Genomic DNA, 18,869 nt, shown 5'->3' on the forward strand with positions numbered 1-18,869 from the left:
TTAGTAAAATTATAGAGGGAATGCATGATTTTTACTTTTTTTTTTGGGATAAAACACTACAAGAATTTGTATCTTTAACGACAACCTAATTACGACGGGTCACAAATCCCGTCGCAAAAGCCTTTTACGACGGGGCTAACAACCAAACATTGACGGGAATAACCGTCGCAAATGTCTTTTACGACGGGTTTACGACGGTTTACGACGGATTTACGACGGGATTTCTATTAACGACGGGCCCATTTTATGACGGGTTCGCGACAGGAAATCCCGTCGTTAATCAACGATTATTAGCCTTTCGCGACGGAATTTCCCGTCGTTAATAGTACAATTTTTTGTAGTGAAAGTATTCGTGACACTACAACAAATCGGACCAAAGAGGGCGAAAAAAGTCGCCCTTTTGATCAAAATATCGTCCTTTTAAACTTTAAGGGCGACATAAAAATCGCCCTTAAATCGCCCTGTTAGGTTCGTCCTATTAGCCTTCGAAGGCAACACTAGTTTTTCGCCCTTTTTGATCAAAACCAAAGAGGGCAAATGTTTTTCGCCTTCTTTGGTCGAAAACAAGGAAAGAAAACGTTATCTCGCCCTCCTTGAATATATTTCGCCCTCTAAAATAGCTTTAATAGGGCAATTTGTTTTGCCTTTTTTGTTCAAAACCAAACAGGACAACTTGCTAATGTCGCCCTCTTTGTTCAATTTTTTATTTTTAAAAAAACAAATCTGGTTGAGACAAAAACTCAGCTAAGTAACTATATAAATATGGCAACAAGCTTATCACCAACCATACAAAGGTAAATGAAAGTATAACAAATAAAAAATAACTATATAAAGACCACAGTGGATAATAGCACCAAAGGTAACATCAATTCGCAGTTAGGCCAGTTACTTCATAATATTTGGCCTTTGGTGAGTTTTACATGACCTAAATCAACAAGCTACACAATTCCTTTTCGTACTATATCATCACCAGAATAGAAATAAGAGCACTAGCAAGGACACTTCGAGTAAGGACTACCATATGCATTTCTTCGTTTGTTTTCACAACCTAAGCTTATTCTTGTGCTTACACCTGTTATTGAATTCGTTCCACTTGCATACTTGCAAAGAGCCTGTCCATCACAGATGAAACTTAACAACCTTCAATACCATAAACAGGTAATTAATGTATGCAAACGGGTAATAATGTAGCTGTGAAATCAAGTTTTACCAGTTTCTGGGGATAGTCAAGAACAGCATCACTAAAATCAGCACCTTGAATAAGAGCACCAGTAAGGACACTTCGAGTAAGGACTGATCTTATAAGAACAACATTAGTAAGATTTGCTTTATTTAAGACATGAAATTTGAGGATAACATGCTTGAGTATTAAAGCAACAAGCCTTTTCCTTACCAAAACTAATCTCTAATCAATGAAACTGAGAACTGGATGTCCAATAATTCACAAGATTTGCTTATATAATCAACAATATTTCTGAAACAGAACAATCTGACTAAATAAACTAGCACCTGGAAATCATAAGTAAGAGTGTAAAACAGTAACTTACCATACGATCCATCAGCGTATCACTAAAATCAGCACCTGGAATTGGTAGAGTTACATCAGTTTATCAAAATCCATCAACTAGTAATGTAATGAAGTAGTAATGCAGGCATATATACAAGAGAAATCGGCTTTGTAAGCAACAGCTTTCTCAAGGTATGCACCATTGAATGTTGAACCACTGAAATCTGATTCCCTCATATCTGCTAATGTGAAATTTGCCCTTCTGCAAAGTTAACAGTATAACACCATCTTATGTTACACGAATGATGAAAAGCTCCAATTTTTTCAACATTACATCAACGAAACACATTTATCCATTATAAATAGTAATGATCGATAATAGTGTAATTTGAACTAGTAATGTAATGGTAGTTCATATATACAGAATTTGTGAAACAGTAAGATTAAATTTTTACCTGAAATTTTCATTGACATGAACAGCTTTCCTGCATCCAACCAAAAAGAAGAGAGAAGATCCAAATCAAAATTAAAACAACTCAGAAATTGTTTAATAAACAGTAATTAAACAATGGAAGAAAGGCAGACTTGAAATCAGCAGAACCATATTGAGCAGCAGAGCCAATCCCGAATTCGCCTCGCATTTCAGCTTCAAACTTATTCAAATAAACAACAGTCTTATTTCGTTTAACATTGCCTAGATCTAGTGGCTTCAATCTTTAGATCTTGAACCTAACAATTAGGTAATCTGGGTTTGGAAAAGGAAAACTTATGATTTTGCACCCAAAAAGTGTAAAGCTATTGTAGCTAGTTGATTATTTTGTACTTTAAAGTGTGTTGTCAGAGTAGTGTGATGTCTGGGATTCCTTCACAACAACACTTCCAGTCAACCTCCTTTCCTGTCATTTTCTATTGACTATCAAGGCTCCAATACAGAGTCTTGTTGATCAACTTCAATTACAATAACTAGTAATGTAAGCCTTCAATTAAATTTACATGTAACAGCTATCAATACAAATCAGGATGATAATTATGAGCATGCAACAGATCTCTACGCGAAGCAAAGACTGCAAACGAAACTTGATTAACAGGTATCTTGAATCTTACTTTTGGTACTTGGTAGGATAAATTTCAGTGGCACCAACAATATTCAACATATATAGGATTTCATTATGTTGAGAAGCTTAGTAGAGTACATTCACCTAATTTTATCAACTGTAAACATCTAAGGCTACTATTTGGATTAGAAAAGCCTGTTCAAACTAAAATCAGACTTATATCATCCAAAACAATCATAATTAAATCTGCTAAAAGTTCATAATCAAATATCCATCAACAAAATTCAGATAATCTCAATAAAAAAGAGCCAAATCGTCCATATTACAACAACAAAAACGCAATAAAACAGAGAGTTGGGCAAATAGTGATGAACTAGAAAAAAAAATCAAAATCAATATGACAATAGTAATTTGCTTGTACATCTCCTAATTCGTCACTTAATTAGGTCCCAAATTCAAATACCAGGCCACAAAAACAAAAAAAATCGCAAAGAGAAGAAGAAGTTGAGCAAATACGATACCAGGCGAACTCCAGAGGAGCTTCAGATATGAGAAAATACATGCTATTGGACCGAATTTCAGGCGAACTCAAGCAAATTTCAGCGAACTCAACCAACTTTCATACGAACTCAACCAAATTTCAACCAAAACACATAAAATTAGGGTTAGCGAAATTGAAGACGGAGAGAGAAACTAAACTGGAGATTTAGGGGAGAGAAAGGGAGATAGAGAAGTTAAATTGAAAATTTAGGGAAGGAGAAAGCTAAAATAAAGATTGGGAGGGGTTTTAATTTTGGTATTCTTGAAAGAGAAATTGGGGACGATGGAAGAAATCTTCTATTCTCTGGTTCCCAAGGTCTGAAGTTTAAGGAGTTTGACATTTTTTTATTAAATTGATCAAAGAGGGCGAAATTTACAAGTCGCCCTTCTTATTATTGTTAAAGAAGACAAAATCCAATTTTCGCCCTCTTTGTTATTATCAAGGGAGGCGATGTACATTTGCCCTGTTTGATTTGTTCTAATAGGACGATTTTTCAGTTGTCCTTCATTTTACAAAAAAAATCGCCCTCCTTGATACTGATTCTTGTAGTGTGAAAGGGTTTGTCATAATTGACTACCTCATCGCATACTCCGTTTATCGGTAATTAGATACCCTGTCGTAGAACATCTATCTATAACTATACTACAAGAGAAGCCCCTAAAACATCATATGACACATGCCGCACTATGGTTAAAAGTTTTTCCCCTTTTTTTTCTTCCTTAATTAAATAGTATATTAATTATATATTTTGTCTAATTTATGACAAAACTATTTACTGAATCTATTGTTGCCTAAAAATAAGTAAATTGAATTTGCATAAGGTAAATAATGAAAAATTATATGGACATGGAAATGTTTTATGCTGAAAATATTATTAGATTTTAGACACTGATATAATATGCTGACAATATTTTAGATTGCGAAAACTCATATAATAACCATAGTCACTTAAACATATACTTTAGTACCTAATACATTTTTCAGCTATTCGTGCAATTTTGGTTCACTAATATATGCGCGCAAACCTATATTTATCAAACAAAACAAAAATATATGCAAACCTAGCTGGCAATAAGAAAACATATTCCCTAATAAATATTTAATAATGAAGTATATGTCGTTTGTGAAATAACAAAATCTTCATTATTTCCTTTCTTACCAAGATAACCACCCTTTCCTATTTTTTCTATCAATTTATTTTAGTCTACTTCCAATGATCCAAATAACAATAATCAAATATGAAAACTCAAGAACGCCGCCTAACATCATCTCATTATACAAATTTTTTAAAACGACCGTCTGACCGGTCAGACCACCCACCCATGGGTGTGTCGCGGGTCAGTTCGCGGGTCGTGGGTAGTTTTACCGGGTCGCGTATAAATTCTGTTTTTGCAGGTCATTTTTCCATTTTCAAATCGGTAATTCATTTCCTCTCTCTTCGCAACCCTCTGCCCCTCTCTCTCCTCAAACTCTCTATCTCTCCCCTCCTCTAATCGCCGCCGCCCGTCCAGACCTCATCGCCGCCGATGTCCACTTCCTCGTCGCCGCCGCTGTCCAATTCCTCTTCTTTCCCGTTGTCCACTTCCTCGTGTTGTGTCAATAAATGAGGTAAATCTTCTATTCCTCAATTCTTCTTGAGATTTATTGGTTGTTTGGTCGTTGTTGTTGTTCCTCTACTCTACTGCTTTGGTTGATGTTGTTATTCTTGATGGTGAATAGTTTTAGGATTTTTATTTTGAGTTTTTTTAATTTGATTTTAATTTTAATTTTTGTTTTTTATTTCATTTAGTTTTTTTATACGATTAGAATGAATTAGATTAGGTTTTTGTTTTTTCATTTTTTGTGATTTTGATTTGATTGATTTTTGATGTGGTCTAGGTGATTTCCACGGTAGTCAAATTACCGTCAATGAGGCTCAATCTCGCAGTGGTGAAATGATAGGGCGATTGTGGAGGTGCGGCTAGGGAAGGCGAAGTTTCAACGGAATGATAGGGCGACTGTGGTGGTGCGACTGGGTCAAATAACAAAAGTCGATTGCGGTGGTAGTAGAGGCGAGCCACGAGTTTGATGTTGCTCGAAAAGAAGCGAAAGAAATAGCTGGCGGACATCAAAGTTACCAGATTCAATGTCGCGAATTGATGCAGAAGCAATCGGTGACTTCAATCGCGAATGAACAGTCTCGTGGTGGCTGCGCTAGTCCCTGCTGGTGGCCGCGGACGAACATTGTTGTTGTTTTTATTTTAATTAGATTTAGGTCAGAACAATTTTGTTTTAGTTACGTTATTGATTTTGTTTCAGTTGAGAATATGTTTGTTTTAGTTTTGATAATTTCATTTTAGTTAAGAAATACTCTATTTTAGTTAAGAATAATTTACTTTTAGTTAAGAAGAAATTCCTTTTATTAGAGGTAAAGTTGTTTCAGTTGAGAATAATGACGTTTTAGTTAAAAAAAATTCTGTTTTAGTTACGACTATTTTTGTTTTAGTTAAGGTTATTTTGTTTTAGTTGAGAATATCGATGTTTTAGTTGGCTTAACTAACAAAAAATACTCTACTTATATCGGTTAACTTATTATTTCCATTGCTTAACTAATTTGTTTTGGTGCTAAACTAATTGGTTTTAGTACTTAACTAATTAATTCCGTTGATTATCTAATTGGTTTCATTGCCCAACTAAATAGTACTAATATTTAACTAATTAATTAGTAAATCAATAGAACCAATTAGTTAAGCAATAGAACCAATTAGTTAATCAATGAAACCGTTTAGTTAATCAATGGAATCAATTAGGTAAGCACTGAATCCAAATAGTTAAGTAATGAAACCAATTAGTTAAGCATTGAAACTAATTAGTTGATCAATGAAATCCAATTAGTTAAGCAATTAAATCTAATTAGTTAAGCAATGCTGCCAATTAGTTAAGCAATAGAATCAATTAGTTAAATATGTAACTAATTAGTTAAGCAATGTAACTGATTAGTTAAGCAATGGAAATAATTAGTTAAACATTAGAACATATTAGTTAAGCACTTGATCCAAATGGTTAAACATTGAAATTAATTAGTAAAGCATTGAAACTAATTAGTTAAGCCATTAAAACTAATTAGTTAAGCAATGAAACCAATTAGTTAAGCAATGCAGCCAATTAGTTAAACATAGAAACCAAATAGTTAATCAATAGAATCAATTAGTTAAGCATTGTAACTAATTAGTTAAACATTAGAACCGATTAGTTAAGCAATAGAACCAATTAGTTAAGCAATAGAACCAATTAGTTAATCAATGAAATCGTTTAGTTAATCAATGGAATCAATTAGGTAAGCACTGAATTCAGATAGTTAAGTAATGAAACCAATTAGTTAAGCACTGGAACCAATTAGTTAAGTACTGGAACCAATTAGTTAAGCACTGGAACCAATTAGTTAAGTAATAGAACCAATTAGTTAAGCAATGGAACCAATTAGTTAAGCAATGGAACCAATTAGTTAAGTAATAGAACCAATTAGTTAAGCATTTGAACCAATTAGTTAAACAATGAAACCAGTTAGTTAAGCAACATAACCAATTAGTTAAGCACTGGAACCAATTAGGTAAGTAATAGCACCAATTAGTTAAGCAATGGAACCAATTAGTTAAGCCTGAAATTCAATTAGCTAAGCAACGGAACCTATTAGTTAAGCAACATAACCAATTTTTTAAGCACTGCAACCAATTAGTTAAGTAATAGAACCAATTAGTTATGCAATGAAACCAATTAGTTAAGCCTGAAATTCAATTAGTTAAGCAACAGAACCAATTAGTTAAGCAACAGAACAAATTAGTTAAGCATTTGAACCAATTAGTTCCAATTAGTTAAGCAATGAAACCAATTAGTTAAGCAATGAAACCAATTAGTTAAGCAACAAAACCAATTAGTTAAGCACTGGAACCAATTAGTTAAGTAATAGAACCAATTAGTTAAGTAATATAACCAATTAGTTAAGCAATGGAACCAATTAATTAAGCCTAAAATTCAATTAGTTGAGCAACGGAACCAATTAGTTAAGCAACGGAACCAATTAGTTAAGCAACAGAACCAATTAGTTAAGTAATAGAACCAATTAGTTAAGCAATGGAACCAATTAGTTAAGTTTGAAGTTCAATTAGTTAAGCAACGAAACCGATTAGTTAAGCAACAGAACCAATTTGTTAAGCACTGCAACCAATTAGTTAAGTAATAGAACCAATTAGTTAATCAATTGAACTAATTAGTTAAGCATTTGAACCAATTAGTTAAGCAATGAAACCAATTAGTTAAGCACTAGAATTAATTAGTTAATCAATCGAACTAATTAGTTAAGCATTTGAACCAATTAGTTACGCAACTGAACCAATTAGTTCAGTAAAAAAAAAGTATTTATTAAGCATAAAATTCAATTAGTTAAGCAAATGAATAAGTTAGTTAAGCCTTAAATTAATTAGTTAAGCAAAAAAACCTTAGTTATGCAATGTAACCAATTAGTTAAGTAATAGAACCAATTAGTTAATCAATCGAACTAATTAGTTACGCATTTGAACCAATTAGTTAATTAAGCAATGAAACCAATTAGTTAAGCACTGGAATTAATTAGTTAATCAATCGAACTAATTAGTTAAGCATTTGAATTAATTAGTTAAACAATTGAACCAATTAGTTAAGCAACTGAACCAATTAGTTCAGTAAAAAAAGAAAGTATTTATTAAGCATAAAATTCAATTAGTTAAGCAAATGAATAAATTAGTTAAGCCTTAAATTAATTAGTTAAGCAAATAAACCAATTAACCAATTAGTTATACAATGTAACTAATTAGTTAAGCAATTGAACCAATTAGTTAAGCACTGAAACCAATCAGTTAAGCAGTGGAACTAATTAGTGAAGCAAGGGAGTATTTGTTAAGTCTGGAATTCAATTAGTTAAACAATTGAACCAATTAGTTAGGCAACTGAACCAATTAGTTCAGTAAAAAAAAAGTATTTATTTAAGCATAAAATTCAATTAGTTAAGCAAATGAATAAATTAGTTAAGCCTTAAATTAATTAGTTAAGCAAATAAACCAATTAGTTATGCAATGTAACTAATTAGTTAAGCAATGTAATCTATTAGTTAAGCAATTGAACCAATTAGTTAAGCACTGAAACCAATCAGTTAAACAGTGGAACTAGTTAGTGAAGCAAGGGAGTATTTGTTAAGTTTGGAATTCAATTAGTTAAACAATTGAACCAATTAGTTACGCAACTGAACCAATTAGTTAAACACTGGAATTAATTAGTTAAACAATAAAACCAATTAGTTAAGCAATCGAAACAATTAGTTAAGCAATGAAATCGATTAGTTGCTTATTAAAACCAATTAGTTAAGTAATAAATACGATTAGTTAAGTAATAAGTACGATTAGTTAAGCATTGTAACTTATTAGTTAAGATTTTTGAGTTTCAGTTATGATTTTAGAAGTTTTATTTAAGATTTTGGAGTTTTAGTTATGATTTCAGAAGTTTTAGTTAAGATCTTCGGGGTTTTAGTTATGATTTCAGAAGTTTTAGTTACGTGTTTCTAAGTTTAGTTAAGATTTTATACGTTTTAGTTAAGATTTTCTTAGATTTAGTTAAGAATTATCGTGTTTTAGTTAAGATTAAATTGATTAATCCTAGCATTATATTACATTAACCAACAAAGTTTTTTACAATTCAAAAGACCAAAAGCAGCCCAAAGGCAAACATATTAATCTTAACTAAAACATATTAATCTTAACTAAAACTAATTTAATTATAAATAAGACAATAAAACTAAAATGGAGAAAAATTCAACTAAATCATTTTATTTCTTAACTAAATATAACAAAAGTATAACTAATACAATAATTGACTTAAATGTAACTATATCATTTTAAAGTGTGACTAAAATAATACTCCGTACAATTCTTAACTAAAAGGGAATATATTTAATGAGATCAACAAATGTACATTAGTCAACCAGTACTAGGTGCTTGGGAGTAGTGTGTTTAAGCTTAAGTAGTATCTGTCTCATCCTTGCAAGACCAGTCGACCTCCCAGGCTTTGGTCTTTTGGATCACAGCAGTATAAGGCTTCTTTTCCTGTTCTTTCTTCCCTCTTTTCTGAACTAAAGCAGGAACTTCGTTAGGAATGAGCTCTGCAATTGTCTTCCAGTAGTTTTTGACAGTCTCTTTGTACAAGAGCTCTGACAATTGTCTGCAATTGGCTTCACCAACGCTTCTTTCTTATACACAGAGTGTGTAACTTTCCACCAGAGCTGAATGGAAACTCAATGTACAAACTTAATCCTAACTAAAACAAACTTTATCATAACTACCATGTTTATTTTACAATACCTCTAAAAGACAAATGAATATAAGCACAATCAATTGCAACCAGAATCAAGCATAAGCTGCAATAGTCAAAAGGACTCCAAGCTAATCTCCGTAAGATGGCTGATATAGTTACAGTTTCAGTTACGTTGAGCTGACAGATTCTGCATTTCATATTTATCTGCAAAACTATTGCCACAGTCTCTCATTAACTGAAAATGCATACAGGGTGCAGGGCCTAATTCATTTTCCTTTGGGATTTCAGAAACTATTAACACTAATCTTGTGATAGAATTGGCAGCTAATGACATCGAACATGTTTATCAGAGGTTGGTATTTTCAACAGATATTAGAACTCTTAAGCCAACAGATATCAGAACTCTCAAGTCACTAATCCTAAAGCAAGCACCATGTACACTGCAAGATAGAAACATAGGATATAAGAAGCAGAGGGTAAGAACCGTAAGGTTTTTAGGTGAACCCATACGGAAGAAGGCACAATTTCTCCCTATGAATAAAAATGTACCTCTTGCCTATTACACCAACTGGAATCAAACCAGCAGCATTGTGTAAATTAGACCTGCGTCCTAATAACATATAATGAAAATAAATACTCAAGTATAATATAGAGTAATTATGTTTAAGCAAACCAATAATTCTGAAAGTAAGCCCAAAGAATTAAATCCTTAAGCCACTGATTTAGCTTAATTTTCTTCTTCAGCTTTCGCTGATAAACAATCATATCGATCCACCAAATACAGTAGAATTTTATCCTTATAACTAGACTAAAGTCTAACCACAGCTCCCCCAAATCTTAACTAAACAAAGCAGATTCTTAACTAAATATGACCATTAATTAACTAAGTTAATTCATATCTGAAAACTAAACACACCAAATAAATAACTAAATATAAGAAATCATTAACTAATTTAATTCATAACTAAGCATGCCACATACTAAAGTATCACAAGTCAGACTAAAATTAACAAGAGATAACTAAACTATAAATTTAATCAATAATTTCATGCATATTCGAATGAATAATATCAACTAAATCAGCGTAATTAAGAGACCTAAGATATATGCGAAGGAACGAAACCCTAGATCTGCGATTTGAGTGTGAAATTGAATATGAAAAAAACCTAAATCAAAATCAAAATTAAAAAACTCTACCATAATAATGTCCGATAATTAGACGGTGGAGATCGTCGCTGAGCTTGAGCTTGAGGAGGAAGAAAGATCGCCGACGAATTTGATAAGGGAGGGATGTCGGCGATGAGATCGATGTAGCAGCCATACCGGCATCGCACCTCCATCGTCTATTTTCTTTGGAATTTTAGCAGAGGAACGGAACCTGCCTACATGGTGATGGTTGTCTCCGGTGAGAGAGAGGACTAAAGGAGCGAGTAGAGGAGAGAGGACTAAAGGAGCGAGTAGAGGAGAGAGGAGTGCACCAGCAGGAGAGAGGGGAGAGACGAGGAGAGGGGAGAGAGAGGAGAAATGAGCAGGAGAGAGAAATGAAAATGCTTTTTATTATGCGCGTGATATCACGTGCGCGTGGGTAAAGAGGCCGTCTGACAGGCGCGTGGCCGTCAGGCGGTCTGACAGAAAAGATTCTGATCTCATTATGAAATTTAATTTGTCTACAGAGTCATCCTGTTAAATATTTTCAACACCTTATTCAATTCCCTCATTCTTTTACTTAAAACTTTAAATAAGAAATTCAGGCTTTACTTTTCAATTGAACTATTGGAATTTTTTTAAGAAAATAACCTCTGTTCTTTAAGGTTCTTTACACATACTATTTAACCATTAATGTATTCAATTTCGTATCTGAAAAATTATGAAAATACAAGCCAATGTTAATCTAACAAGATTTTACCTGATAACGTTTGATATATAGAATAGTGAGAATTTACAGTTGAAGTTTTCATATACTTTTTTTTTTTTTTGATAACAACAGCCAAGAGGCCTTAAGCTTCATTAGAGGCAAGACAAAATTCCGCAGCGATTACATCCTCTATAACTTCTGGACCACACCCAACCCATACCCTAGTAGAGTAATCAAATGGGTTTGTGTGAGCCATGATATGAGCAGCAACATTGGCTTCTCTAAACACATGCTTAAAGGCAACACAATCAAAAGCACTTACTAAATTAATAATCTCCCTCAATACAACTCCCAGGTACGAGCCATCCATAGCCTTGGTCTTCAATTTGTTTATGACAAGCAGATTATCGCTCTCTACATCCACCGTTTTCGTATTACATTGAAGAGCGATCTTCAAGCCTAGTGCAATAGCCTTAGCCTCTGCAACATCAACCGGTCAAACTCCCTTCACTTGAGAGCTCGCTGCTCTAACTACCATTCCATCATGATCCCGAATAACCACTCCAAGACCCACACCCATTCCATCGGACACCGCAGCGTCGACATTTATCTTCAAGGTACCATATAAGGGTGGACACCATACAGCAACTACACGTTCATTGTCAACACCATGAGGAGTATGATGACACTCCCTTGCTTCCTTATAGGCACCCAAAATATTCAATGCAGCAGTAGCAACATCACAAGTGGGTCGATCCTCACCACCTAGACGCACTTTATTGCGCTCGTACCATATAAACCAAGCCACCATTGCAGCCTCCTCTACTATTACCCTGCTTTCAGTCCGCATAACCCATGCATACCAATCAGCAATACTCACAAAAGGCACCCACTCTACGAGATTATGCAGGCCTGCATCTTCCCAAACACCAGATACAAAGGGGCACCGAAGGAGCGCATGTACTTCAGTTTCTTCCTCCCTCCCACATCTGGGACAAAGCTCTCCTATACTAGCAATTCTCTTATGAAGACCCACACAAGTTGGGAGGGCAAAACTACACATTCTCCATATAAAAGATCTCACTTTAGGAGGGATATGGATCCTCCAAATTTTCTTCCAAAGATCAGATACTACAGAAGAGCTTGGTTCACCATTTAATGAGCTTTTGTAGAAGTTAATAAAATGGTAACCTGATTTTACAGAATATTGGCCATTTGTGGTATAATACCAAGCATAAATGTCATCTAAAGCCATAGAGAAAAGAGGAATAGAAAGTACCTCTTCGGCTTCAAAGGGTAGGAAGGTATTTCGGACCACATCCTCTCGCCATGTATGGTACAAAGGATCAATTAGTTGCTCAACTCTCTCAATTTCACAACCTTGAGGTCTCGGAGATATGACTCGAAAGGATGGTTGCCTACTCAACCAGGGATCACTCCAAACATAAATTGACTTTCCATCTCCAACTACCCACCTGCATCCTTTCTCAAGGACCCAGCGATCCACATCCCCATATGCTATGCCAAATGTAGCTCGGACGGCTCCCTATTTGAGAGCTCATAAAATCAGTATGAGGGAAGTAACGAGCCTTAAGAACTCTTGCAGCCAGCAGCTCTGGATTTTGTAAGATTCTCCATCCCTGTTTGGCTAGCATTGCCTCGTTAAAATCAGTAACCCTCCGAAATCCCATACCTCCATTCTCCTTTGACTTGCACATTTTATCCCAAGAAACCCAGTGGATTTTCCACTCCTCTCCCTTGCAACCCCAGCAGAATCTCGCCATCATTTTTTGAATGTCATAACAAAGACCCACTGGTAGTTTGAACAAACTCATCAAATAGGTAGGAACCGCTTGGACTACAGCCTTTAAGAGGATTTCTCTACCTGCAAAGGATAAAGTTTGTTGTTTCCACCCTTTAATCTTTTTCCACACTCGTTCTTTCAAGGACGCAAAGGCTTGAGACTTTGATCTACCTATCCAGGTTGGCATACCTAGATATTTCCCATGGAGGTCAACAAGTTGTACACCGAGACTAACAGCAAGCTCTCCCTTCCTTTCCTGAGTTAAATTAGGACTCATAGTAATTTCGGACTTTCCGAAGTTAATTTTTTGGCCTGACGCCTCCTCATAACAAGCTAACACTCTTTTTATTGCTTGCACATCCCTGTCATCCGCCCTACAGAAAATAATACTATCATCTGCAAATAAGAGGTGAGATATCTCTGGAGCATTACGAAACACTTTAATTCCTTGCAAAGATTTTCTTTGAACTTCCAGCTGCAGTAAGTTAGAAAACACTTCAGCACAAATAATGAAGAGATAGGGGGATATGGGATCTCCCTGCCTCAATCCCCGCTCAGGAGAAAAAAACTCTGATGGCTCTCCATTAACCACCACTGCATGAGACACAGTAGTAATACAACACATTACCATACGAACCCACTCAGCATGAAAACCCATCTTCAACATAACATTTTCCAAGAAAACCCACTCTACTCTGTCGTATGCCTTACTCATGTCAAGTTTTACCGCCATACTCCCTTTGCGGCCCAAACAAGCGCTATTCATATAGTGGAAGGTCTCAAAGGCAACAAGAGTATTATCCGTGATTAGCCTGCCGGGTGTGAAAGCACTCTGGCTATGAGATATAATATCATCGAGTAAAGGTTTCAACCTATTAGCAAGCATTTTAGATGCAACTTTATAAATCACATTACACAAGCTTATAGGTCGGTATTCAGTCATTGAAGGAACAGAGGTAGTAAGTTTTAGTGAAAATACTGTAACTTTTTTTTTGAAGTATGCAGAAAACTGAAAAAGAATAAAAATGATAAATAATCAGGATTCAAGACTCTTTGACGGATAATCGTACTCTTTCAGGAAAATACTTTAATCGGTAGTCTAAAATATTGTTCGTAATAAAGAAAAAAGGAGTAAGAATATAAATTATGGGAGAAATATAGAATATAGACTTATAGTTGCATGTTTCTTTGAAATTTTTAGAGGTTTAATTAATTCCTTCGCATATAATAGCATAATGTCCCATAAGCGTTGAGAATGATGTTCTTTTTTTTTTTTTTTTTATTAGTGTCTTTGTGTGCTATTTGTTCAGTGACAATTATTGTATTAAAACGAATCTCCTTCACAGTATGAAAAACTCGTTTTTTCCATTTTAAAAGGAAATCGCGTCAAGTTATTGTTGCAATTTGGACTAGGTTTTGAGTTTTATTGTTATGAAAATCCAAAGGCAAATTTGCCAAAAAGGACCTTTTATAACTCAAATTTTGCAAGAAAGGACCTTATATAATTTTTTTTGTGAAAACACACCTTAAAGTAATTTTTTTTGCGAGAAAGGACCTAAGGAAAGTTTCTAGCATTGACTGAGCTTTTCCGGCCATTAACTTGCACGTGAGCAGCACGTGTGGCTTACGTTAGCTAAAGACAATGATTTTCCCGACTCTTGAATTTTCAAACTTGATTTTATTTCGGTTTTTTTTTTTCAACTTTAGGTTTTAAAGCTTAGAATTTTGGAGGAAAATTGGGTGTGATAAGCAAAATAATGCCACACGTGCTTCTCACGTGCAAGTCAATGGCCGGAAAAGCTCAGTCAATGCCGGAAATTTACTTTTGGTTGTCTTTCGCAAAAAAAAATTACATTAACGTGTGATTTCACAAAAAATAAATTATATAAGGTCCTTTCTCGCAAAAAAATTTACATTAAGGTGTTATTTCACAAAAAAAATTATATAAGGTCCTTTCTCGCAAAATTTGGGTTATAAAAGGTCCTTTTTAACAAATTTGCCAAATCCAAAATTAAAGTTCTGTCCTAAACCCACCATGTATTTTATTATGGCGTTTTTAATATTTTGACTATTTACCTCTCAACTTTAACCTCCTAAAAGGAGCAAATATAAGAAATTGGAAACACAAATTCTTATTTACAATGGGTGTACAATAAATATTGTACACCGGAGTAAAAGTTAACTCAAAATGTTTAAAAGTTAAGCATATATATGTAAAAGTTATCTATTTTTAAGTGATGATTTTTTTTCATTTTAGTAAAACTTATTTCTTCAAAATCACTAATAATGTATAAAATTAATAATTTAACCCTTTAAAATATTTATCTATCAATTTTTTTTACAAATATAAAAGTTAATCAAAACTAAGTTAAAGTTACAAAAAAAAAAATGGTTAAAGTTATCTTGGTGTACAATAAATTTATTGTGCACCTTGTGCGCGCAAGACTTTTTGAATTAGAAAACAAATTATAATTTTTTTTACCCTTATTTGTAAATTCTTTGAAACCACCCCTGCGTATAGCGGTCTCATATAGTAGGCCTCCTCATGAATCACTAACGCCTCACAATTGAATATTAAACAGAATTAACAAAGCTGGTAATCCTCCTAAAATATTGGTGAAAAGATATGCCAAAAAAATCGAAAACTAAAAATAGATTTGTTGACATCAATCTTCAACATCCTGATGGAGTCAATGTTAGTTATCTTTTTTGGGTTCAATATCCCACAGCCTGTCAAACAACTTACATGAAACTCCTCCTAAAATGCAACAACCCAAATATATTCCATTTCTCTCTCTTTCATTATTCTGCAATCATCATCTTCTAACATTAATTCCACCATTTTTATCCCTATAACGGTTGTTAGCTATGGTGAGCAGTATGGGTAACATACATTGGCTATCAGAGCGTCACCGACGCACCAAATCAAACCCGCCTCACGACGAAAGCAACATCATCATCATCAACAACAACAACAACAACAACAACAACCATAGTCGATGGATGCTTTGTCCTGAGAAGCCGGATATTTTAGGGATCCTGGCTTTTGACACGGCTAAATCAATGTCACGTATAATATCTCTTTATAAATCGTTATCAGACAATGAAATGTTCCATCTCAGAAAAGAAGTCATCCAAGGGCGAGGGATCGCGTTCCTGACATCCAACGACGAGGGCTTCCTTTTAACTCTAGCATGTGCAGAGCGGCTGGAGGATTTAGACAGAGCTGCTAACGCCGTGTCGCGGCTCGGGCAGAGGTGTTCCGATTATGGTTTATTACGGTTTGTGCAGGTGTATAAGGATCTTAAGAACGGACATCTTAATATACATAAGCTCAATAATTACGGGTCTAAGGAAATGGAGAAATCTATCGAGAAAATGGAGAAGATGACATCATTGACAAGTGAATTATACGTAGAGCTTGAAGAATTGACACATATGGAGACCTCTGAAAGGAGATTACATGATTGGAAGAAGATTAATAATAATAATACAGACCAAACCGCAAACTACGATCTCTTTGATAATAAGATTTCCAATCAAAGGAAGCTTGTTCGTCATTTAAAAGATGTTTCATTATGGAATTATTCTTATGATAAGGTTGTCGGAATCATGGCGAAAATGGTTTGTGTTCTTTACGCACGGATTTGTACCCTTTTCCGGCCTTATATTTCGATATTACAACAAAATAAAACAATTCACAAGAGGTTGTTTGTAAGTGAGCAAGTACCAAAAACAACAATGTCGGGTCCGATTCCATGCTCGAAAAAAGTACCTCTAGTGAGATTCTTAAGCAGGGAAAGCACTGTATTCATTAGGGAAGACGTAAAGTTACGTCTTGCAGTAAGGCATTATAGTAGTAACTTGGTAAACCACAGTAATAAGGTGTTTCAGGCAGCCCCGGCGTCCACCGTAGGCGGTTCAGGGTTGGCGGCTAGGTACGCGAGCGTGATATTGTTGGCTGAAAGGTATTTCTATTCGGAATCACTAATAGGAGACCAAGCAAGACAAAGCATGTACAATATGTTGTCATATAGGTTAAAGATGTACGTGAGGTCAAAACTTAGGGTTGCATGGAGGGAGATTGAGAATGATATGTGTGACGGTGATGAATTGGCAGAAGGGTGGAGGAAGGCGGTGGCTGATATGCTTGATTGGCTTGTACCGGTGGCGCATAACACGGTTTTGTGGCAAGGTGAGAGGAATATGGAGAAGCAAAGGTTTGATTCTAAGCCAACTGTGCTTTTGTTACAAACTTTGCATTATGCTGATTTAGAGAAAACCGAAACTACCCTTGCTGAGGTTTTGGTTGGGTTAAGTTGTATATATTTGTATGAGAATCGTAGGATTTCTTGTTTGGATATTTATTGACTTTTATGGTGTCCTAAGTTTCATTTATTCTTCATTAACCCATTCAATATACAACTTTAACTTAACTTTTGTTGGAGGTTAATTATGTTGTTGCCTTAGTTTTAGGGAGTTTGTTATTAGAATACTAGCTTAGTAGCTTGCATGTAAATATGTTGTATAAAATATTCTAAAGCTTGTACTATTTCATTTCAACATAACATTGATAATAAAATGTAGTCTTTTACTTCTTCTTTCAAACTCACGAGTTCCTCATGCTCATCAACGTCCTATTCATCTTTCTTTACACATATTGTTGGAATTAAAGCTGGAAAAAAGCGCTGAAAATTTGCCGGGTTTTCAAAAATCGGTCGGTTTCGAGCACAAGTGGAAAATCGGATTTAAAAAGACTTTTCTTGAATTGCACCAAAAACTTGCCGGTTTTGAGAACGGGGTAGTTTATGAAGGTTTTTGTTTGAACTCGCGCCCGACAGGTTTTCAGAAACCGGTCTGACCGTCTTTGAGAACACCTCTTTTGTTTTGTCCGGTTTTTTATTATCTCTTTGGATTCCTTTTGTAACAATCCTTTTGTTGATATTTCAAGTGACTTAATTATTCCAATTATGTTGAGTTAAGTTGTTTGATGATCCCCTTGATTAAGGAGGTTATTAAACTCTTCATAATCATACTTAAGTCTATTGATGATGGTCAATGTCATTGGATTCCTTTGAATCCCTTGGCTTCCTTGGGTTGTTTTTATTCCTCCACTAAGTCATAAGTAACCTCTCTTTTACTGACTTTAATAAGTGGTTCTTTGTGGTTATTCTCCATGTTTATGGAGATAATTAAACCTCTCATTATTATGAGTCATTTTATTTCTCTTGATGGTCATTGATCTATTTAGATCTTTTGACATCCTTTGGTGGTTGGCTTTCCTAAAACCTTATAGCTTCCTTCACTTCTTGATTGGAGTATTATATATATGCTCTTTCATTTTGGGAAAAACCTATATGAGAAATATACACACTTGTTATCTATTCCTCTCCTCTCCTTTTCTTCTTTCGGCATAAGTTTATGTGGCTCCATCTCATCACCCAAAAGTGTCTTTGTATGATGAGAGTTGTGTAAACCTTAGAGAACGAATCGGTGAATACAATTGTGCACCCCGGTTGTACCGAATCTCGTTTTCAAGGCAGTGGTTTGGCTACCACGGCGCAACAATTTCCTAAACACGTTCTTATTCTTATTCTAGTATTTTGCCTTGAAAACCCAATTATTACAACACATATCAGGTAACTTTTAAGCATTTTAGTTAACGTTTACTCCAATGTACTATATTTATTTAATCATTTATCTAGCTATTATTATTTCTATTATCACATTGTATATCCTCAAAATGACTTGATTTTGTAGAATAATTCAATCTTGTTTTTGGTATTATA

General features: G+C 34.5%; 1 protein-coding gene across 1 annotated transcript; it reads left to right on the top strand.

Moving 5' to 3' along the window:
* Nucleotides 1–15,948: 15,948 nt before the first annotated feature.
* Nucleotides 15,949–17,451, top strand: LOC110779705 (uncharacterized). Its single transcript, XM_021984188.2, has one exon. The coding sequence runs from the start codon at nucleotides 15,949–15,951 to the stop codon at nucleotides 17,449–17,451; it is 1,503 nt and encodes a 500-aa protein (XP_021839880.2).
* Nucleotides 17,452–18,869: the final 1,418 nt, after the last annotated feature.

This window comes from Spinacia oleracea, chromosome 5 (assembly GCF_020520425.1).
Source record: "Spinacia oleracea cultivar Varoflay chromosome 5, BTI_SOV_V1, whole genome shotgun sequence".
In the NCBI taxonomy this organism is placed as follows: Eukaryota; Viridiplantae; Streptophyta; class Magnoliopsida; order Caryophyllales; family Amaranthaceae; genus Spinacia; species Spinacia oleracea.